This window comes from Cydia pomonella, chromosome 15, assembly GCF_033807575.1.
Source record: "Cydia pomonella isolate Wapato2018A chromosome 15, ilCydPomo1, whole genome shotgun sequence".
NCBI lineage: Eukaryota > Metazoa > Arthropoda > Insecta > Lepidoptera > Tortricidae > Cydia > Cydia pomonella.
The window spans coordinates 19,667,855-19,690,665 of NC_084717.1; the positions used below are offsets into that span (position 1 = coordinate 19,667,855).

General features: G+C 37.3%; 1 protein-coding gene and 1 long non-coding RNA gene across 2 annotated transcripts in view; one reads left to right on the forward strand and one right to left on the reverse strand.

The window, feature by feature from the left end:
* The window catches only part of LOC133525427 (parapinopsin-like), a 108,264-nt gene that overhangs the window by 25,733 nt on the left and 59,720 nt on the right, over positions 1 to 22,811 (forward strand). The window contains exon 3 of the mRNA XM_061861674.1: positions 19,082 to 19,241. Within this exon, the coding sequence (XP_061717658.1) occupies positions 19,082 to 19,241 (160 nt within the window). The remainder of the gene's footprint in view (positions 1 to 19,081; positions 19,242 to 22,811) is intronic.
* Positions 4,886 to 6,204, reverse strand: LOC133525410 (uncharacterized). Its single transcript, XR_009800570.1, has 2 exons — positions 5,875 to 6,204; positions 4,886 to 5,774 (listed from the first exon to the last, which is right to left on the reverse strand). It is a non-coding gene; the product is annotated as an uncharacterized LOC133525410 (long non-coding RNA).

Below are 22,811 nucleotides of genomic sequence, written 5' to 3' on the forward strand. Positions count from 1 at the left end.
TTTCCCCTTCCCTTCCTTCCTTCTTTCTTCCTTCATCTTCTTCTTCTTTTTTTTCCTACTTTTTCTTTTAGTTTTCTTTTCTTCTTTTTTCTTTTTATCCTTTTATGCTCATGGTCTCGACAGTTTTCATTGAATGTCTTTATTAAGTTCTATTTTCACGTTTTTTCATATTTTTTGGACCTATGATTCAAAAGTTAGAGGGTTTGCCATACCTTACTTTCAATAAATTGTAATGGTATTTGGGTATACGCGGTGAAATTTAATCGGTGATCAGGAGTTGAAATTTTTATTACCAAACTAAATATACGAAACCATACGCGAGATCTCATGCAATTTACTTCACAATTTAATTAACTTCAGTTAATGGTATCTGCTGAGGTTGTATATAATTTTTATATCCTTTTATTGTCTATGATAGTTTTAAGTTCTTTTTCTAGTATTCCATATTTGAATACTTGAAGTATATTTGTTTATTTACATGTTAATGTCAGTTCGCGATTAAATCTGGTGCTGAATAGTCACCTGCTTGTGTTATTTTCTCCACTTCTTAAACTATCGAAGCCCTCTTTTTTAACATCGGTAAAATAAACACCGGATACACAATTCAATTCAATTCAATTCAAATATACTTTATTCATGTAGGCCTAGCAACAAGCACTTATGAATAGTAAGACAGTATTACATATAATTATCTTAATCTAATTATCAGAGCAATTTATTGATGTTGTAAATATTATTCCATATATAATACTAATGAATATAATTCATAGATCAAATTTAATACTAAAACTTTCACAAAATACAGTCATACAAAAAAAATGTATAAAAAATACTAGTCTAGATTGTTTCTAGAATAAATTCTAAATGTCAAACAAATATAATAAAAACAACAAAGGAAATACATGCATTGGAATATCCATTTCATCATCATTATTCAAATATAATAAATAATTAATCATTTCGAATCACAATTAATCCCACGTACACATGGACATCCTACTTTTTAACCGACTTCAAAAAAGTAGGAGGTTCTCAATTCGACTGTTTTTTTTGTGTGTTACTCGATATCTCCGAGAATCGTGAATCGATTTTCAAAAAAATTTTTTTTAATCGATCGGGTATAATCCGGAGATGGTCCCGTTGGCACCAAGTCGGGGTCTGATGATGGGATCTTGGAGAAATCGAGGGAATTCTTCAAATGTTATAGGTACATGTATGGCGCTTTTGGTAATATTTGAAGTCGGTTTTATTTTTTGTATAAAGTTTTATTATTTTATATTGAAGGGCAGTAAGTGTACGTCAAGTGCCATCGCTCTGACGGGGAGTTTTACAATTTGACAATGACAAATTGGCATCTTATTGGTCCCAAGTCTTTAGTTTTTTATGGCTGTTATTTAGGAAAGAGGTTTTAAACTCTTTAGACTAAACCATTGGTAGGGTGATAAATTTCAATTTGAATTTAAAATTAGATATTATAAAAAAAGAAGTTAGTTGTTTTAGTGCTAGATAAATGTGTTCGCCATCGATTACCTTCTGAATCGAAAAAATTGGTTCCTGATCACCGATTAAATTTCACCGTGTATAAGATTACAAAAAATACGTCGCTCCAATATGTATTTAAAGCGAAGCACAAAGACGAAAACAAATCCTGAATAAAGAATGACTCGTGTAAAAATTGTAACTTAAAAGACGTAACCTCGATCTTTTTAAAAATTAATACAGAAAATCCTTTGTCCAAAATCGTATTCTTTTAAACAACGACGCGCTGCAATATTAATTTAGCCCTAGCTCCTGTAAAATATAAGTAAACAAAAAACAATACAACTAAAAAAAATGCAAGTTACTGTGAATATTTTTATGCGCTATTTTATCGCTGAACACCATTTGATCTCAATTCGTCATTTGTTCTTTTTTCAGAAAAAATATTGAAATTCACTCACGGCCTGATTCGAAGAATGATTAGAACACTCTTAAGATCTTGGAAAGATCTTTAAAAGATCGGTAACTAAACGACATGTCAAAATTGATGTATATTTCGATTCCGCTGTGATCGCAATAAGATCTACCTACGATATTTCTAACGTCAAAATGACATTGGTTGCTTGAGCTGCTTCTGTCAATTAAATATACGACATACAAACGATATCTGAATGAGAACTTATCGGTATCGTATCTCATTCTTCGAATCGAGCCGTCATATTAATTCAAAAGGCCATTCATCGCGTTCGTCCAAATGCATGAACTTTGGCTTTGATTTGCCGCTCGCGTGTGTCCAATCCGCGGCCTTAATTAGGGCCAACACACTTACCCACGATACGACGTCGTCTCACGTTGCGGGGTCGTGCAACGTGTCAAAAATGGCATTACTTCAACCAAAACCGTCACTTTTGACTCTGGCAGATCAGCATCATATCGGAAACAGATCGAATAACTAAAATTCGATTACGCCTTTAAGATTCAGCTTAGCATCACTAGCCACACTTAGCAACATTAGCCACACTAGCATCCCCCGAGCGTCGGCGTCTAGCCATTTCTATGGCTGCTGCTCGACGCAACGTAGGCGCAACTGCGCAGCGACGCCGTTTTCCATAGCGCTGACAAGACGCTAGTGTGGGGTGGCCCTAATCCATATTTATAGAGACACTAGCTTCTGCCTGCGACTTCGTCTGCGCGAGATGATAATGATGATTGATAAAAGACCATCATATCTCCATACCAAATTTCGTCTAAATCGGTTCAGCAGTTTAAGCGGGAACACGTACAGACAAACAGAGCTACGTTCGCATTTATAATACAGAAGGAGACACCACGGCCGCGCGAAATCGCCTTTTGCGCCACGAGGAGCAAAGTTGTTGTTTAACCCCTCATAATATTGATACCCAAACAAACAAAATGTTCCAAAATTACCAGGAGAGAAAAGTGGAATCTTGACAGTTGTGGGGATTTAAGGGCACGAGCGTTAAATAAACTTTACTACAAAGTGCTGAGCCATATTATCAGCCAAGGTGAGGGAAAATGCATTCTTCATAAAGGATTTCTTGTCTCGCTCGCCAAATTTTATATGGTATGGTCATACGAGTAAATTGTCACTGACAAGAGTACCGTCGCCCATGGACACCTGCAACACACAAGAGCGATGGGGTGTCCTTAGTTCCTTGGAGCTTGGGATGGATGTTAGTGTAGGATGCTACCTGCGCAGACACACTGGCACCATCCCACCTCCAACGGACTAATGTAAAAGCGGGCGCAGCGGCGGAAAGCGCCGAAAATTTTGAAACGTATGTAATATGTAATATTTATAGAGCCTCGGTAGAGAGAGAGTACCATTTGGCGTTGAAACTCTAGGTCCATGGGATCCCAGTGCGCACAAGTTTTTTGCAGAAATCGCGAAACGTCTGGTTCACGTAACTGGTCACCGAAGAGCTGGCGGCTTCCTGGCATAACGTATCAATATTGCGATACAACGACGAAATGCCGCCAGCATCCTTGGTACAATGCCTAAATGGCACATTTCCGCACTAGTGCGTAAATTAGCACATTATGTAACTATGTCGAAAATTTAAAGGGTCATATGTACTGTAATTGTACGATTCATGTGCGAATAGGTAATTCGCAGCTCGGGTCGATTTAAAACACTACGAACTTCCTTTTTTTGCACTTGTATCGTAAATAACTAAAAAACTGTTATTTAGGAAATAAATTCACCATGTTATTTTAAAATGTAGATAATATAGAAAACCCAGACTAATCTCAATTAGGCCTTTTTATATTTCCCCTCCGGGCTGCACAATCAGTTGGCAGATGCTTTTGCTATTCGTTGCCTCGTTCCTGAACCAATTACCGGGATTAGGTTGCCAAAATTTACACCACACCATTTGTAGAAGTAAATTGAATAATACAATTACAGTAAAACCTGCTTACTCGGCGAAATATCATTTGATAATTACCAGTCGCTTTTCGGTGAAGGAAAACATCGTGAGGAAACCGGACTAATCCCAACCAGGCCTAGTTTACCCTCTGGGTTGGAAGGTCAGATGGCAGTCGCTTTCGTAAAAACTAGTGCCTACGCTAAAACTTGGGATTATTTATCAAGCGGACCCCAGGCTCTCATGAGCCGTGGCAATATGCCGGGGACAACGCGAGAAAGAAGGAAGGAAGGAACCTGCTCCCACACGAGAATCAATTGAGATTTGCAACCTGTAGACGAGTAGGTACATCCAGACAAACGAAAGCAGTTTAACCGAGTCAAAGTGGAGACCTTCGCTAACTCTTCGGTCAATTAAATTATTTGTCAGGGCAAAAATAAGGGTCACTAGTTAACACAAGGTCATTATAAAAATAAATATATCTTGGAAAAACGGCGAAAAAAAAGCTCATTTATCTGAACCCCAAATCAAATGGGTCATTGTTTATAGTGGTCCAGGTCCTATGGGCGAAGCCGAGTACTATGGAGACAGTGCATTGGTGTCAAATAACGTTGGGCGGAACCAATGCGAGCCAGTCCTAACAGTCTAACGCAACTAGGAACAAAAAAACTTTTATATGGATTTTACATTTACACATGTAAACTTAATTTAAAAGTTTTTTGTTTACATGACTACACTCTGGCTCGCATTGGTTGCACATAACGCGATTTGACACCATTGTACTGGCCCACTTCGTTTCGTTCGTAAGGCGTATCTCTACGAAGTAATATATGTACCCGTGTTTTATTGAATTCCGTCAACTTCGGGGTAGGTAAGTACGTTGAAGGAAACTAAATGGCATAGTTATTTAAAAAAAAAACTTTTTATACTTATTTTTTTTTTTATAAAAAGTCTTTAAATGTTGCATATAACGTTGTTGTAACACGGGTATTACATTTAACTACAACCAAACAATTGAAAACTGTGACATATCAATGTCATTTCGAACATCGATCGTCCGAGATAATACTTACGTTAAGTAGCAAATGTATATACTCGTACTTAACACTAATCAATATGTAAAGCCCTAAGGCAAGTGTACACGCTCGTGCCTTATCAGATAAAAATAAAATATCGATATGGAGCTGATTAGAATATCGGTGTCTTTGGAAAAGTTGCTTAATTTAAGCTCAGGAATGCACCCTTGAAATTAACGGAAATCAAAAAAACACGGTGTATAAGTAAATGAGTGACCTATTTTCTTCTCTAAACGCCCGCGAAGCAAATCAGACTTAAGGACTTAATGGGTGACTTGTTCGCGTGTCAACCGCCACCTACACGGCTTAACCTAATTTTGGGTGCTTTTGTTTACTGTAAACTAAAGATGTAGAGACTTTAGGAGGACGATTCTGATTTTTAAATTTTGTATCGATGTCATGTCACACACAGCAATAAGTGCTAGAAAAACACCTAATATGGCTCTAACTCATAGAGATAAAATAAGTATAGATATGAAATGTTAGAGCCGGCAAATTACCAAACGAGATGCTTTTATGGAACTTTCAGTAGGAGTAACAGAGAAAGCGCTATAATTGTTTGTCCAGGTCAGAGTCTCTTTTTTTCTATTCCCCAACGTAAATTTTAGTATGTTTTATGGTGGGCAGCAAATAACCCCCATTGGGATAGCCTCCTCCAATTGAGGGGGGATTTAAATCTTCTCGGGTCAGAGGTGTAGGGTTAGAGTCGGTGTAGCTTTATTTGACATTCATAAGCGCATTGCCTATTATTCAAGTAGGCATATTGCATTGTTAATATGCCTACTTGAATAATAAAATATCTTTATCTATTGTTTACCAATTGTTTTACGAGCTCAGTAGAGCTAAGATGGTCGGCTCTTTATCATTTGTCACCATATCTGTCACGTTCTAACAAGTATGTAAGTGCGACAAAAATGGAACCATGATAACACCGCAGCAGTGGCAGCATGGTTCCATTTTTATCGCTTGTCACCTTGCCCGTCACTTTCGCACTTACATACTTAGAACGTGACAGGTATGGTGACAAATGATAACGAGCCGACCATATTAGCCCTGCAGCTGTTCAAATTGGCACGTGGCGGTATTACCGATAGTGTAGTAAAGTCGGGCTAAGAGATTTTGATACTTGATACTAATGTTAATGTGTTGCTAGTGTCTACTAGTCCCGTGAATAGTGGAATTTTCCCGGTCCCGGTAACAGTCTGGGTTAGCCGTGGTTTCCAAAACATGTATAGTTTCGGAAGCATGTATTCATAGGAGTAGACAGACAGGTGATAACTAATTTTTAATATATTGTTCGTAACAAGACATTTGTGGCAAAAACGAGTGCTTGAGAAGATGAAACATCGACAAATAATAACATCGATATACGTCAGTCATAGATTAATAATTAAAAGATGTAAATTCTACTTGCTGTAATTTACCGGGAAATTTCAAGAATGCAAATCAATTACAAATCCGACCATAATTTCTTTAAAAAATAAAAACGTAAACTGTAGAATACAGTGTCAAAAAATAAGAAAACTACCAATGGGTGTATCAAAGAAGATATCGAACGTGTTGTGTATTTCGCGGTAGCTATGTGTTTATACAATGTTCAAAATATCTATGACGCTAAGGTAACATCGATAATAGACATGTCGATATTTGGTTTTGTCAATCATAGAGTAATCATTTAACCATAGAGACTATACATCTCTATTGTATTGTATTCATTATTTATTTTAAGATTATTATAATGTAATGTTTACTCAGGTATTGGCTGTTGTATTTATAAATGTTGTTATGTATTTTTCATGTCACTATATGATGTTACTATAAATGTTGTATTGACTTGTAAAAGAGCCCTTGAGGCCTACTTGCAGAATAAATTTTTGAATTTTGAATTTGAATTTGAATCACTTTATTTTGCCACAAGAATTTCTATGTCTGTTCATGACATTGTCAGCCAAATAATAACTTAAAAGGAAGTAAGAAATAAAACACCACACCGAAAAAGGTTTTGCCGGGTATCTTTTGTTATCTTATCACGAAGTTCAAGATTAATGACGGTTTCAAGTGGAATCGGGCCATATTTGCAATGAACTATACACATGTATCAAAACAAGATCAAAACCTATACAAGCTGTTGAACCCGAATTGGCCACCAGGCAACATATTTTCAAGGCAAATCTGATTACAACTCAATTTAACTAACCGAACGCGTTATTTTAGTTTTATAGAAAGCGGGCGCTCCCGCCGGGGCTCTCCGCGGGTTTCGTGTTTAATTTGTGAAACCCAGACTTTGTGGCCTATTTGATTATTACAGTCTGGCAAACACAACTTTTCAGAAAGAACAAAGAAAACTATACTCATCCCTTTTTTTCGGTGCTAGTATTAGCGTAAGCCAAAGAAAGTCTATTTTTAAAATGAGACAGTCCTGAACAAAACGATTAAAAACAACTTCATTGTAAATGTGGAGTTATATTTTGCGGTTTATTCATTTTGTGTTCGTAAATGAAACATGAATTGAGAAATGTTTGTAAAGACAATGCGAAATAGGAAAGGCAAGATTGTTCGCCTCCAGATATGACACAATAGCTTCTGTTTAACATTTTGAAAGAAAAGCAAATAAAGGTGAAAGAATGCTAAAGATAAACATACCTCAGGGAAGTGGCTAAGAAAGATGCTGTCATGTTCTAAAAAGAAGTCAAATGACTAGCAGAAAATAAAGATTAGCCATTATATAATATTGACAAGAGCATAGCTCTGTTGTTGTCCTAAGGCACCCCAGAGGCTTTGGTCTCGGACCGTCTAGAACGCAAAATTACTAGTGTAATGTTTTACCTATATCCCTTTTAGTCTACATCGCAAACGGTCTAGAACACAAAATGACCTCTTATAGGTAGGTTAGGTTAGTTATCTTTTAATGGCCGAAGGCCAAACCGCACAGAAATAGGAGCTCCGCGGTAGCGGGGCTCCGTCGACATCGCTAACGTAAATGTAAATCGACGATACGTAGATAAATAATGGTCTAAATAATTGTAGTCATTTTGTGTAGGCAAAATATTACACTAGTTATTTTGTGTTCTAGACAGTCCGAGACCAACCCCCCAGAGGTGCAAAGGGCCTTCACAAGCTCGCATTACGCCTTCTTATCTTCAGCTCGCCTTCTGGCCTCGCTCCAGCTCAACCCGACCGCTCGTAGCTTTCTTAGGACGCCCTATCCCTATATTAGTATGTCCTATCCATCTCCATTCCTGTGAGCATAGTTCTATTAACTCTTAAAACGAAAGGACAGTACCCGGCCGAAATCACCTTTTCATACAAACGTAATCCTCATTTCCGCTATGGATTTAAACATTATTGAAAATATTTTGCCACAATTTGTTGCATATATCAACCACAGCTTGATTTTCTTTCGAATTTTTAATTCTTTTAAAATTTTGTATGAAATCGGTTTTTCGCTCCTAATTTTTATAATAACACAATAATCGAAAAAGGTCAAACGTCCCCTACGTTTATAGGTATGGTTAATATACATCAAATTATGTAAAAATATTTTCCAAAATGTCAATATCCAGAGAGGAAAATGGGGACTCACATTTGTATGGAGAATCGGCCATCCTGTTTCCTCTTAAACAGGCCTAACGCTTTATTTACCTATTTTTGAATATTATTTACAATAGATAGTCAAGTTATAGTCTGTTAAGCCATTTCCGTCAGTAGAAAAAAGCGGCCAATTGTTCCCATAGATACCAGCGTTAGTCGATAACTAAATATTAAAATTGTTGTTTATACATTTCCTTACTCAGTCTATTCAAGTTCAAAAATGTGTACTTAACCAAATTACTAAAGGCAGTTTTCATTCAAAATTTTCAACAAACAGTCTTTGTAGTATTTTCGTCATGTCATTCAGCCTTTTAATAGTACATTACTACAGAGGCCGGGAAGTAAGGGGTTGCCGGCCGAGTACATATACATACAGACATAGATCGTCAGGATAGTTATGGGGCCGGCAACCCGTTTTCACGCCGAGGAATGTATAGTGCTGTTCTCAAACATACAATGAAATAAATAAAAAATGACATTGTTTCATATCCTAATGTGATACGTTATTCAGTGCTTGGAGTATTAAAGAGGAACTAAAATTTGATAATTTTTTGCGCTACGACGCACGGTGATAAAGCCCTATAAAGATTTCCTTTATAAAAAAAAAATCCTTATTATTTTTTATTTTATTTTTACCAGGAAAAGTCATTTAGTTATGCAGAAATCTTTATAGGGCTGTATCTCTGAAACCGTGCGTCGACTTTAAGATAATCAAAATTTCATTCCCCTTTAATACTGCAATATTGTATGAAATTTCATTAAATACCTCTCGTCTAGCCGCGCCCGAAACGTGATACTTCCCAGCCTTATATGACGAACATAATATCAATTTTTCATTGCATGTTTGAGAAAATTGTTATTAAATATTTTTCTGCTCAATTTTCCTCATGCCTCACTGGATGCGATGACATTTCAAATATAAATAAATAGAAATATTATAGGACATTATTACACAAATTGACTAAGTCCCACAGTAAGCTCAATAAGGCTTGTGTTGAGGGTACTTAGACCCTAATAATGTCCTATAAATTTATTTATTTTATTTATTTCGCATGCATAATATAAGTATGGATAAAGTATGGAATGGAGTAAAGTAATGATTTTGTTTTATAAAAAAAACCCTACGTTATATGCCAACAAAATCTATTTTATGCCAAAAACGAGTTACATCATTTTGGAAAAGGGCTGTTACTTTTCAAACTACTGACTGGATCGATTTCTATGAAAACTAGCTAAGTATGACCGCAAGAAAACTCGCTTTCACTTGCTTTCACGTAAAAAAACCGCATCGAAATCGGGCCATCACGTGGAGAGCTACGATGTCACAGACAGACAGACAGACAGACATTGCGTTAAACACCCTTTTCAGGGGTTAAAAACGTTTAAATAGACAGGGCAATAAACTTCCAAACAATTTCCTTTTTGCACCAGCTGTGTGTCGATCTTTATTTGCTGTCTATTCAAGCAAACAGCCTATTTCTGTTGGCTATGTATTGGAGTCGACACGGTTGCGTATCCTCTCTGATGGAAAGGACGGCAACCAGTCTAAAAACGTCCATAAAAACCTTTGTTTACACCTACTTATATCCTATATTGTTTATGACGTAAGTTTAAAAATAATAATAATAATAATAAATATACTAGGACAGTGACCAGTGCTGGACGTATTATATACAACCCCCTTATTCATAAACGTGTACTAAAGTTACGATGCCGCTGATCATCGTTTGTCCGTTTCCATCATACCAATACCTCGAAAAGGGACAAACGATGATCAGTGGCATCGTACAACCCCCTTATTCATAAACGTGTACTAAAGTTACGATGCCGCTGATCATCGTTTGTCCCTTTCCATCATACCAATACGTCGAAAAGGGACAAACGATGATCAGCGGCATCTTAACTTTAGTACACGTTTATGAATAAGGGGGTTGTTAATTTTTACACGTTCATGGTAAGCGCCATAATCACACGGTAGCAAGACTAAAGACTATTGGCGTTATTCATAAACGCGTTACTGGCCTTAATTAGCTATGAATCGACATGTCAAACGCTTCGCTTGACAGACAGATGAACTGTGTGAAAGAGAAGCAATCACTTTTTTTTAGGACATTATTACACGAATTGACTAAGTCCCACAGTAAGCTAAATAAGGCTTGTGTTGAGGGTACTTAGACATCAAATTTTGTAAAAACATTTAACGTAAATAATGTTGCTATGGAAATAATGAGTGAAAGAAGACTAACAAGGATAGTGTATAAGGGAAAAGTAGAAGAGGGAGCTGGAAGGGGTAGACCTCGGCGGACTTTCGCTGATCAAATTGGGGAAATCCTGAAGAAAGGCCAGGTCGAGAGCACCCTAAACCGGCGAGCGTGTATGAAAGTGAAGGAAGCGAAAGAGGTATGTCAGGATCGTAGCAAGTGGAAATCCGTGTTCTCTGCCTACCCCTCCGGGAAATAGGCGTGATTATATGTATGTATGATATATATGAGGAGGAAAATCAGGACTACGAGCTACGTGTGTATGGAGAAGCGGTTGTCCATTTCCTCTTAAACGTTCTTATACTGAATTAATTTTTAACAAGCAGAAACGTCTGCGAACGATGCTATTAAGCTTAGAATAAATTTAAATGTGGAAAAATTATTATCTTGGGTGAGACTTGAACTCACGGCCTTTGGATCGATACTCCAGCGCTCTGCCATCTGAGCCACCAAGCTCCGGTAGCCGTCTAAGAAGTGTAACGTTCTTACGGTAGATGTTGCTAGGGTCCCCTAGACCCATATGGTGGAAAAAATTGCTGCCTAGGGATGAGGTTTTGGTGGCTCAGATGGCAGAGCGCTGGAGTATCGATCCAGAGGCCGTGAGTTCAAGTCTCACGCAAGACAGTAATTTTTCCACTTTTAAATTTGTTCTCATACTGTTTTAAAATAACTCGCGCTTAGTAACCAATTGGAATAAAACCCCTTGTTATTTGTAAATAAACCGAGCGACAACGAATGTTATTGTGTAATAAAATAGAAATGTTGCTGCTACAAGAGATATTTCGTGTTGCCAGTGAATGAAAATGAATGTTTTGTTTTACCGAGAAATACGGATTCCATTCTTTTATTTATATTGTCTTTATTTAGAATTATCAACAGATAGGACATCTTACATGCTCTTAAATTTATGTAATAATCAGAGATCGGACAAATTTGCGTCATTGCTCGCAATAATGTGGACATGACTCCAAAATTAATCACATATGTAATCATTTAATTAATTTCTTACTTGACTTAAATTTTAATTCCTAGTCAATAAATACAAAAGTTTGTTAAAGTATAGATTTATTAAAGAAAATAATCAGTATTTTTTCCAAATTTTCTGCAGTCAGTCTATTTCTTTTTACATCAAAAATATACTTAAGTGCTGAAAAACTCCGCTCGCACTCCACTGATGTTAATGGGGCAAACTTAAGTAGTTTTATAGGAATATTATTATTCCAGTATAATTCAGAGTTTATTTTCTGTTCTTTGTTTAGTTTATCCCGATTTTGAGGTTATCGCCCACAACTTTTGTATTTATTGACTAGGAATTAAAATTTAAGTCAAGTAAGAAATTAATTAAATGATTACATATTTGATTAATTTTGGAGTCATGTCCACATTATTGCGACCAATGACGCAAATTTGTCCGATCTCTGGTAATAATTCATGACTTATGTCAGTAAACTTATTCTAAAATAATTAATGGCAATATATTAATTAATGGCTGACAATTATCTGTTCACAAAACCATCTCGTAAAGGTTATTTTGGTACTTAAAAAACTGATTTTTTGTTAAGTTAAAATACTTCCAACGTCGCTGCCAACTTAGCTTGGTCGGACTCTAGCAATAGTTATTTGTTTTGTTACAAGAGGCAAAATTGTGTTTAACCCCTCGTGCTAATATTCAAAGTGGAATCTTGAGCGTTGGCGAAGGCACGAGGGTTAAACACAACTTTCTCCCGAGCAGAAACACAAAAAAATTCACCACACCAGCGTGAGGAAAATACTAACAGTGATGACTAGCAAACAACTGACGGCCCATAGATAAGTTACACACACTTAAGGGATTCCATTACGCCACCCCGCGGTGTCAGAGAGGTTGTCGCGAACGGCCGGAAATTGACACCCTTCGACCAGAACCCTTCTTTCCGCCGATGGCAACCGACTCTTTTAATTTATTTATCATGAAGTACATAACAATTGTCTTACATTTAAGTATTTTACAATTTTTATTTAACCAACCGGAGTCGCCTTTAAAAGCTTACCCCTCCGTCGAAAACCTCGGCCAATGGTCATACTCACGTAATACTTACTGTATGGACTGACGTTTATCTGACATGGCTATTTGTACGTTACGTGTTTGTGTGTGTGTGTGTGTGTGTGTGTGTGTAGGTTTTGATGTATAGGAAGTATTTTTTTCATTTCTCATGCTCTGAAAGTGGATCGTGCGGTGAAAATGATATGTTTCTGCTCTAGAGCACTGTACTTTCGAAGTCAATTTTTTTTTACGGTAAGTAATTACATTTTTGGTTTCAAATGAATTTGTTGTACAATTTTCATTCTGATAATCAATTCCCCATTCCACAAATAACGGTATTTTACCTAAATTCTTAGTTGAAACTGTTGAAAGTACCCTCAAGAATACTAGTGAAAGTAATACTTGAGCGTACTCGAAATGAAAAGTAGTGTTTGTGATATATGTGGGTATACCTATAAAACAAACACACCAATATTAAGGGTATATTTGTTTCGTTGTCGTCAATTAAAGCTGTTATGGAAAGGACGCTGTTTAATTTATCTGAATACCTAAGTCTCGATTATTCAGTGGCGACGAGGATGGGATGGGATTTGTCCAAAACAAACAGTGGAGGCGGACGAGGGTGAGAGCGATGTCGAGGGCCTAGGTGGCCCGACGGAGGTGGAAAAAGACTCGACAGTAATGGTCGAAAGAGAAATTGTCCCTATGCTTACGAGCACAAGTGACGTCCGGTCAGATTCCGAACTTATTCCGCCACCGCCTCGAGAACCGCTGACACGACCGCCAATGAATCTTAGACCTTTACCGCATCGTAAACTTAAGTTAGAAATCGATTAAATAAAAATGTTCGTAGTTATAAGATATTTACATTGTATACTATGTAGAAATAAGGGTGGAGGTGTGATATATGTGGGTATACCTATAAAACAGACACACCAATATTAAGGGTATATTTGTTTCGTTGTCGTCAATTAAAGCTGTTATGGAAAGGACGCTGTTTAATTTATCTGAATACCTAAGTCTCGATTATTCAGTGTTTAACTTGGGTGACACCATTTCATATCTTGTACAATTTGTCGTAATTCCCTTTTTCTGTGATGATCAGTGGTCTGGGGCCTATTGCATAATAAAATAAAGTTAATATTGTTAGTGATGTTGTGTGTAAAATCACTATTAGTATTAGCTTGTATTTTATTATAAAATAGGCCCCAAGTAAAGTTTTTGTATAGAAAACGAAGTGGCGGATGGTCTAAGGGGCCCACTGATTAACAGTCTGCCGGACGGTATCGGCCTGTCAGTTAGAACAAAAGTTGACAGTTCCGACACAACTGACAGGCCGATAGCCGATACCGTCCGGCAGACTGTTAATCAGTGGAGCCCTTTAGACGTTCAGTTATAACCACAAAAACACACATCGCTAGTTACTGGAAATCCTACCAACCGCGCCAGTTAAATAAATAGTTGGTATTGACAAAAAAGTTGTCGTTGCACTTCTAGGATATTTTATAAAATTTTGCTCTAATTTTTAACACATTTTTCATAGAAATAAAACATTCTACGCAAAATGTAATTATGTATCAATCAGAAACATCTGCGAACGATGCCATTAAGCTTAGAATGCTATTAAACGAATTAAAAGCGACAAAAATCCCTGTGTTGGATGGGACTTGAACCCACGACCACTTGATCGCTAGCCCAGTGCTCTGCCATCTGAGCTACCAAGACCTTACCGAATACAGCGAATATTTCCACCATATATGAGCCTTAGGGAGGCCCTAGCGACATCTACCGTACACGATACAGTAAATTTTTCCACTTTTAATTTGTTTATATTCTACGTCGATTTGTTTTAGATTGACCCAAACACATTTTACTACATCATAAAATGTTTGCCGGTAGACTAGACTAGACTAGTAGACTGTGACTCTTAATTACGCCTGACTTAGCTTAAGACACGACTGCAAATTTCTACACCTTGCTGGTATTTCAATATTACAATAGAAATTATAAAGTTTAACACTTTTCCAGGCCGCACCAAACTACAAGGTTTTCCCAAAGAATTCAAATATATTCCAATTAATCCAGCTTTGATGATTCATTTGAAGACAATATTTCCTGAAAGTGTAATCTAATTTGAACCTTAAATCGGAATGCTAAAGTTCAAATTCTAATGGCGCGTATGTGGTCGATAAATCGTACTATGCCTGGAAAAGGGTTAAACTCAAGTCTGTTGGCAAGTACTTTTTGGGTTTTTTTACTTACTTACTAGCGACCTGCCCCGGCTTCGCACGGGTAAAACCTTAACAAATTATTTAAAGTATACACCCAAACCTTCCTCAAGGATAACTATATTGATAGGTGAAAATCGCATGATAATCCGTTCAATAGCTTTTGAGTTTACCGCGAACATAGAGTCATCATAATCATAATCAATCATCATCATTCCACACATAGGAAGTCGCGAGAAGAAGTTAGTGTTAATGTGTAAATATTATGAAATTTGTGTGGTTGTTGTAAGTCGCCTATCTGTAAGAGGTGGAATAAAACAATTAGTATGGCTCGGTTTTTATTTATTTAATTGCTCCAATGTTAAGGAAAATACAGATAGAGCAAATATTTTAACTTGTGTTATTTTAAGTAGGATTATTACTTATTATAAACTGAAATAAATGTCATATATGAAAGATAAAAATGAGCAAGGCCTCCAGTGCCCGAGGTTAGAATCGAACCAACGTCCTCTGCAATCGTGCCAGATGCCTAAAACCCAGGGAGGGTTTCCCCTCCCTTCCCTCTTACTTATATGCAAATATAAAACGTGTCGCAGGGACCCAGGATTTTTTTAGTCTTAGCATGTGGGTAACAAAGGCTGGTAAACTTTAAATATTTTTATAATTTAATGAAATATGAATATAAGAGTCAGACCAAAATAAGTTACCAGCGATTTTGATAACCCAGTCTATTGTGCAAGTGTTAAGTAAACATCATAATTTCATAGAAGTTTTCAGGCATGTTTGCCATTCCCAGTCAAACCAAGATAAGTTGGTATAGCTGCCAACTTATATTGGTTTGATTTTATTTGCTTGTATTATTTTACCGCTTCTTTAGCTCACTCCATGCTCACTCTGTATTTGACAAGAGAACCAGATTGGCTCATAAATTTTCAACGGTATCCCCGCCTAAACGGAACCACGCTTCGCTCTTCAAAGAGCCCAGCTTTACACGCCCCACGCGTGAATGGTTCGGCAAAGCGCGCCACAAAATTACAGCCAGTTGATTGCTAAATGAACATGTGAGTAATCTGAATGGTACGTACAATTTCATCAAGTTAAGTAAAACTTTTTAAAGCTTAGGTATTTGGTTTAATATTTTTGTGCGAATACGGGAAGGGTTATGTTGAAAATTAAACAGGTTATGTACCATCTATGTAAATGGACACTTTGTCTTTAAGTACCTGGGCGACCGAGCTTTGCTCGGTTATAACTATTTATTGTAATATGGTGGTGTATAGGTGATAATCTTAACTACATTTTTTTACTAAATTAAACTTGTCTAAAACAATAAAAATTAAAAAATTATATATAAACTTGAACATATAAAAAACAAAAAGTTAGTCAACGGGCGAGATTCGAACCCGTAACACTCGCTTAGCAGTCCGCGTCTTAACCCGCTGGACCAGACGGACAGTGGCCGGCAATGCGAAATTAGCGACCATATTCTGCGTCGTAAGAAAAACGCATGAAAACTCGAAAACACGCGTTTTCCCAAACATAAGACTAATCTAGATAGATTGTATACCCCCAAAAACCCCCATATACCAAATTTCAGCGAAATCGTTTGAGCCGTTTCCGAGATCACAGAAATATACATATATATATATATATATACAAGAATTGCTCGTTTAAAGGTATAAGATATTTATTCGTCTTTATACGTTGATGAATATTTATTTATTATTTTTTTATTTATTGTCAAAACCAACAGCGATACAGAGTTTTTATCTTATGCTAAGTATGACCAATTACAGGTTTTCCTGTGTAACTTGTATTATATCTTTGTAACGTATCACATTTTTTTATTATCTTTCCTCATTGTTTAATCGAAACCGAGCTATTACATGTCGGTATTTTTTTATAATGCGTCGGTAAACAAGCATACAGCCCGCCTGTTTGTAAGCAGTCTCCGTAGCCTATGGACGCCTGCAATTCCAGACGTGCTACATGCGCGTTGCCGACCCTAACACTCCACACCCTCGTTGAGCTCTGGCAACCTTACTCACCGGCAGGAACACAACACTTGTTTTAGATTTTTATAAAAAACTTCAAAAAACAAACTGTAAAATAGCTTCAATAATTCACATTGGCATCCTAAATGGATGCTCGCTTCACTCTTCAAAGTCGAGCTCAGCTTTACACGCCCCACGCATGACTGCTTCGCCAAAGCGCGCCACAAAATTACAGTCCCAGCGGACTGTTACATGAACGTATATGTAATCAGACGGCCCGATTTGAACAATGCTTATATGTCACACCGATGCGATACCTATCTGTCAGTGACAAAAGTGACATTTTGGTTAAAGAAATGTCACTGCATATCGATATGACATCTTATAAGCATTGTTCCAATTGGGCTAAGAATAAAATTTAGAGCTCCATCACGATAAACACAATTTTTGACGATTATCTGAGTATGAAAACAGAAAAGAATTTCGTTTTACTCTTGAAAGAACTCAGTTTTACACGCTTAACGCACAACTGCTTCGGTAAAGTGAGAAACAAAATTAGAACGGAATGTAGATGTATGTAGATGTAGTGCAGGGACGCCCGGCCGGAAAAAGGGGGCCTACCGCGAAAACCGAAATTCGCAAATTGCGAGTAGGTATCTTTCTCTTTAACTCTCACTAAGACGTAATAAGAGTGACAGAGAAAAATGCCCGCAATTGACGAACTTCGATTTTCGCGGTGATAGACCAGGCGGACTGTCGATAGCTTGTTGTGTCCATTCAGTCCATTAGAATGGGATTGTTTTCAAATTTAGCAGTATACCGTAGTGACACCAGTGACCGACAGGGAACCATCAGTTATCTAAGACTTAAATTTTTATCCAAGAAAATATGGGTAAGAATCCAATTTCTTAATGTGACAACACATCAGGTAGGAGCACAGTGCTGCCGTGTTAGGAGACCAGTAATCTGACACTTCAATTTTTAATGATTTTGTATATATGTTTTGACATGTTTTTTCCATGTACTGGTGTTTAGCCTGCGCTGTGAGCCGGACATGTGTTTGAAAATAAATAAATAATAAACAGATTATTGTACATTAAGCTGCCTGTTGCCATCTCTATTGCACGCGCATAATTATATTGCTTTCTCGCCCATGATGCCGGCTGTCAATGTCAATGCTTGCTTGACGGCAATATAAATATGCACGTGAAACAGAGATAGCAACCAGCGGCTCAATGTACGAAAATTCATATGGAAAGCGTCTCTGCTTTAGTAATGCTACTTTGTTAGTTCACTCAAGCTGTTGTAGGTATCAATATTACTTACCTATTAAGTCTGCGATAAAACCTCTTAGGGATTATTAAGTATTTGTGGTAATAATTTATTACTTCTGGGATAATATTCTAAGTAGAAATCCCAATATGGATTTAATAATAAGTAATATTCGATTCATGATTAATTATTCATATGTGTCGAAGTCTAGTTAAAGGTCCCACTTTGTCGCTTACAAGATTTGCTTTGTTTGTATGAGTATTTGTCTATGAATAACCTATCAAATCGTCTTTATGGCAAGCGACAAAGTGGGACTTTTTGCTTAGTAACGACACATGTAGATACAGCAGATGAAAACACCTGGTTTTCTTCGGTATTTAATTAGTTGGTACGTTTAAAAATCTTTATAATATGTACAGTAGCATCAATAGTAGTAAAATACCCTGAACTGAGATAGTTCACAGTTTATCTCAAACCTACAATACCATTGAGTGGTACACCACAAATGAAGATAATATCCTCGTAGTAAAAGCAGATTATAACTCGACACTATTTCTTTGTACAATAGACTACAAAATAGACTGTATCTTCGACCCTGGAATACTTTTCCAAATACGGATATACCATGTCTACATCCTCACTCCACCATGCCAACCATAGTGCACTTTTCAAAGTGGTCCGGCTCCCGTCTGGCCACGTGTCCAAAGTAGATAAGGATTCGCTGGAGAATAACGTATGATAACCTAGTAATTATCCATATTTTTTTCCAGCTATGGACGCCGCTCAACATCATCCTGTTCAACCTGGTGTGCTCAGACTTCTCGGTGTCCGTGTTGGGCAACCCTTTCACCCTCGTTTCCTCGCTGTTTCACCGCTGGATCTTCGGGCACACCATGTGTGTTCTCTACGGGTTCTTTATGGCGTTGCTTGGTAAGTTATCATCATTCTATTCAACCTGGTGTGCTCAGACTTTTCGGTTTCCGTACTAGGCAACCCCGTTCCCTTGCTGTTTCACCGCTGGATCTTCGGACACACCATGTGTGATCTCTACGGGTTCTTTATGGCACTGCTTGGTAAGATATTTATTTATCATTTATGACTTTCGCGTTTAGAACGCATACTAACCATGACGAACTCCAATCGTCTAGTGATAAATATTTTTCGTCTAGTGATAAATATTTTATTTATTAAAAAAATCGGCTCAAAATTAAAATACTCGCAATGCTTGACATACTTAAAACAGTACCTAATCCTGAAATACAAATTACAACCATATGATTAATGCCTCAATTTTTTTTATATATAATTTAGCCTCTTTTCAAGTCCTTTCTGGTCAAGTCTAATTTATGTTTTTTAGCAATAATGATTTATTAAATGAATATAAATACAGAAAAACACATATCTCTTACATTTTACTTCTATCCGACATCCAATATCGGACCGAGCAGTGTGAAAACGCTCTTAAAGTACTTAACATATTGGGTCACCCTACAACCTCACTTTGCCAAATCCAGAGATCTATCAAATCACCTTCACTTGAGACGTGGAACTTTAAAGCAAGCACTTCTGAGATGGAAGGATCTAGTAAAAGCTGGAAATTCCGTATTGGTTGCATGAGTGAGGGATTGAGGAAATCTGTAATAAAACTAGATAAATTTCACCTTGAGATTCTATACACCACCAGCATTACTGCTGGAGTTATCGTGAGAGAACTGACGATAGCTGAATGACATCATTGAGATGTAATTTTGGTGAACGTGTACGTTCGAATTGGCCTGACTTTCTGTTCTATTAGATTGGAATGCCTCGCGTCAATTCAGGGGGTCGGAGTCGGAAGCAAACCTCATTTCCTTACGCAACGTCAATCAATTTGACGCCTATTGTTCTGCATCCTTGGATATTTTTGGATAAATATAGCCAATTTTTAAATTTAAATATATATTTAATGAATGCTGGGTTTTATGCTTTGACCTAGTTACAGGGAATACCCGAATTTCTGCGTGTTGTTTTGATACGAACGCATAATCAAAGGGTAGCTAGTTTAGACATTAATGAACACACTTTCATAGGTTTTATAAACTAACTACTAACGTGACAGGTGATTTTATCAGCTCTTGTAAAGCGATATTTGGACTTTACAAGTGGCACGTGAACTACCGGCCGTTGACTACAAAATAGTGGTTAAACGCGTTTCAGGATTATTTTCCATTCACTGCACACTATCACATTTAAGTAATATTTAAATATTTATTTCTCGCTGATATGAAACTAGCTGAATGGTGAAATAAATGTTTATTAATAAACATTTTTTAACATTTTATTTACAATCATAATATACATGATGTACATGTATATACAGAGGTGTTACTAAGTATAACTAGTTTAAATCTAAAATAGGCCCTTGAGGCATCGTACCAAGGATGCTGGCGGAATTTCAAAAAGTAGCCAAAAAAACCTTGCGTTATTTGTGCACAAGCCCATGGTTGGGAACTTAGGACTATATGGTTAGGGCTATACGTACATGGTACATAGTACATGGTTGGAAACTTAGGACTATATGGTTAGGGCTATACGTACATGGTACTAGTACATGGTTGGGAACTTAGGACTATACAGTTGGATGGTTTTACGGTATCTATTTTAAAGTTTATTTAAATTGTAAATAAATATAGGAGCCTCAGTATAGAGTACCATTTTGTACCCTTTGGCGTTGAAACTCTAGGTCTATGGGGTCCCAGCGCGCACAAGTTTTTTGCAGAAATCGCGAAGCGTCTCGTTGATGTAACTGGTGACAGAAGAGCTGGCGGCTTCCTCGCACATCGTATCAGTATTGCGATACAACGAGGAAATGCCGCCAGCATCCTTGGCATAATTCCTTAAGGGTCTATTTTAGATTTAAGCAAGTTATAGTAATCCTCTGTATATATCCATTATGTATATTGTTATTGTAAATTGTAAACATATCTTGAATGGCGACTGTACAAGTTATCATTTTATATTTTACCAGTTTTCCTGAGAGAAAATATTACGAATAAAGTCGCACAAATCTGCGAAGAAATTCCGAGGCATGACGAAAACCCCATTCAACTGGGCTAACGTAAATATTATATCCCAAATCCCTTTTGTACAACAAAAGAACAGGAAATGTCGGTGTAAATGTACACTACAAGTTTCGGTAAAGCTTAAGTCCCTCTTACATGTACAGTCGCCATTACATCGGAGTGGCCAAAGTTAATAAAAAAAAATTATACTGCGTCGGTGGCAAACAAGTATACGGCCCGCATGGTGGTAAGCAGTTACCGTAGCCTATGGACGCCTGCAACTCCAGAGGAGTTCCATCTGCGTTGCCGGCCCTACACCCCGCACCCTGGTTGAGTTCTGGCAACTCTTAATAATAATAAACAATAATAATAATAATAATTCAGCCTATATACGTCCCACTGCTGGGCACAGGCCTCCTCTCATGTGCAAGAGGGCTCGGGCTATAGTCCCCACGCTAGCCCAATGCGGATTGGGGACTTCACATACACCTTTGAATTTCTTCGCAGATGTGTGCAGGTTTCCTCACGATGTTTTCCTTCACCGAAAAGCTAGTGGTAAATATCAAATGACATTTCGTACATAAGTTCCGAAAAACTCATTGGTACGAGCCAGGATTTGAACCCACGACCTCCGGATTGAAAGTCGGACGTTATATCCACTCGGCTATCACCGCTTTCCCTCTTAGAGAAAAAAAAACTCTTGTGTGTTTTTGGGTTCAAGGCGTAACTCGCACTACACCTCGATATCACGAATCTCGATGAAACGCCAAAATGTTCATGTTAACGAATTTGTAATAAACAAACATTTCTCAACAAAATCTAATTTTACGGTTTACACACATGTTTTTAATCACTCGCGCGACATGTTTCGGAGAGGCTAGGTCTCCTCTCCAACCAGTTCCCTCAGCGCGCGCGCAGCGTGCGATGCGGCGCGGAGCAGTACGCGAAGCACGGCCGTCCTGAACGCTGCTCTCACTGTTAGTGCTTGAAAATGGAGACTTAGGCTCTCCGAAACATGTCGCGCGAGTGATTAACAACACGTGGGTGTAAACCGTAAAATTAGTTTAATGTAAGTATGTCTCATGACGGTTTAAATTCGATTAATATAAAATGTTATTTTTCCAATACTGAAATTCGTATTTTATTTAGTTTGCAAATATTTATGTACTAAAATAGAAAAAGTTTTATCCAAAAATTTTGATGTTTTAGAATGAATAAACTTAACAAGGGCAATTTGTAATAATTGTCTCCAACCGTGGCTCCAATTAGACCATGTAACGTTTTTCGCTAATTGCTGGGATTCTCTCAAGCGACACCTCGTTATGGTACAAACGCTTGCATAAATTCGAATGGATGAAACTGGTAAGATTTTATATCGGACTGCGAGAAAAGTAATGGTTTTAGCAGATTTTAACTACGTTGCTATATAACAGTTTTGAATGATTCACGGTTAGTTTCA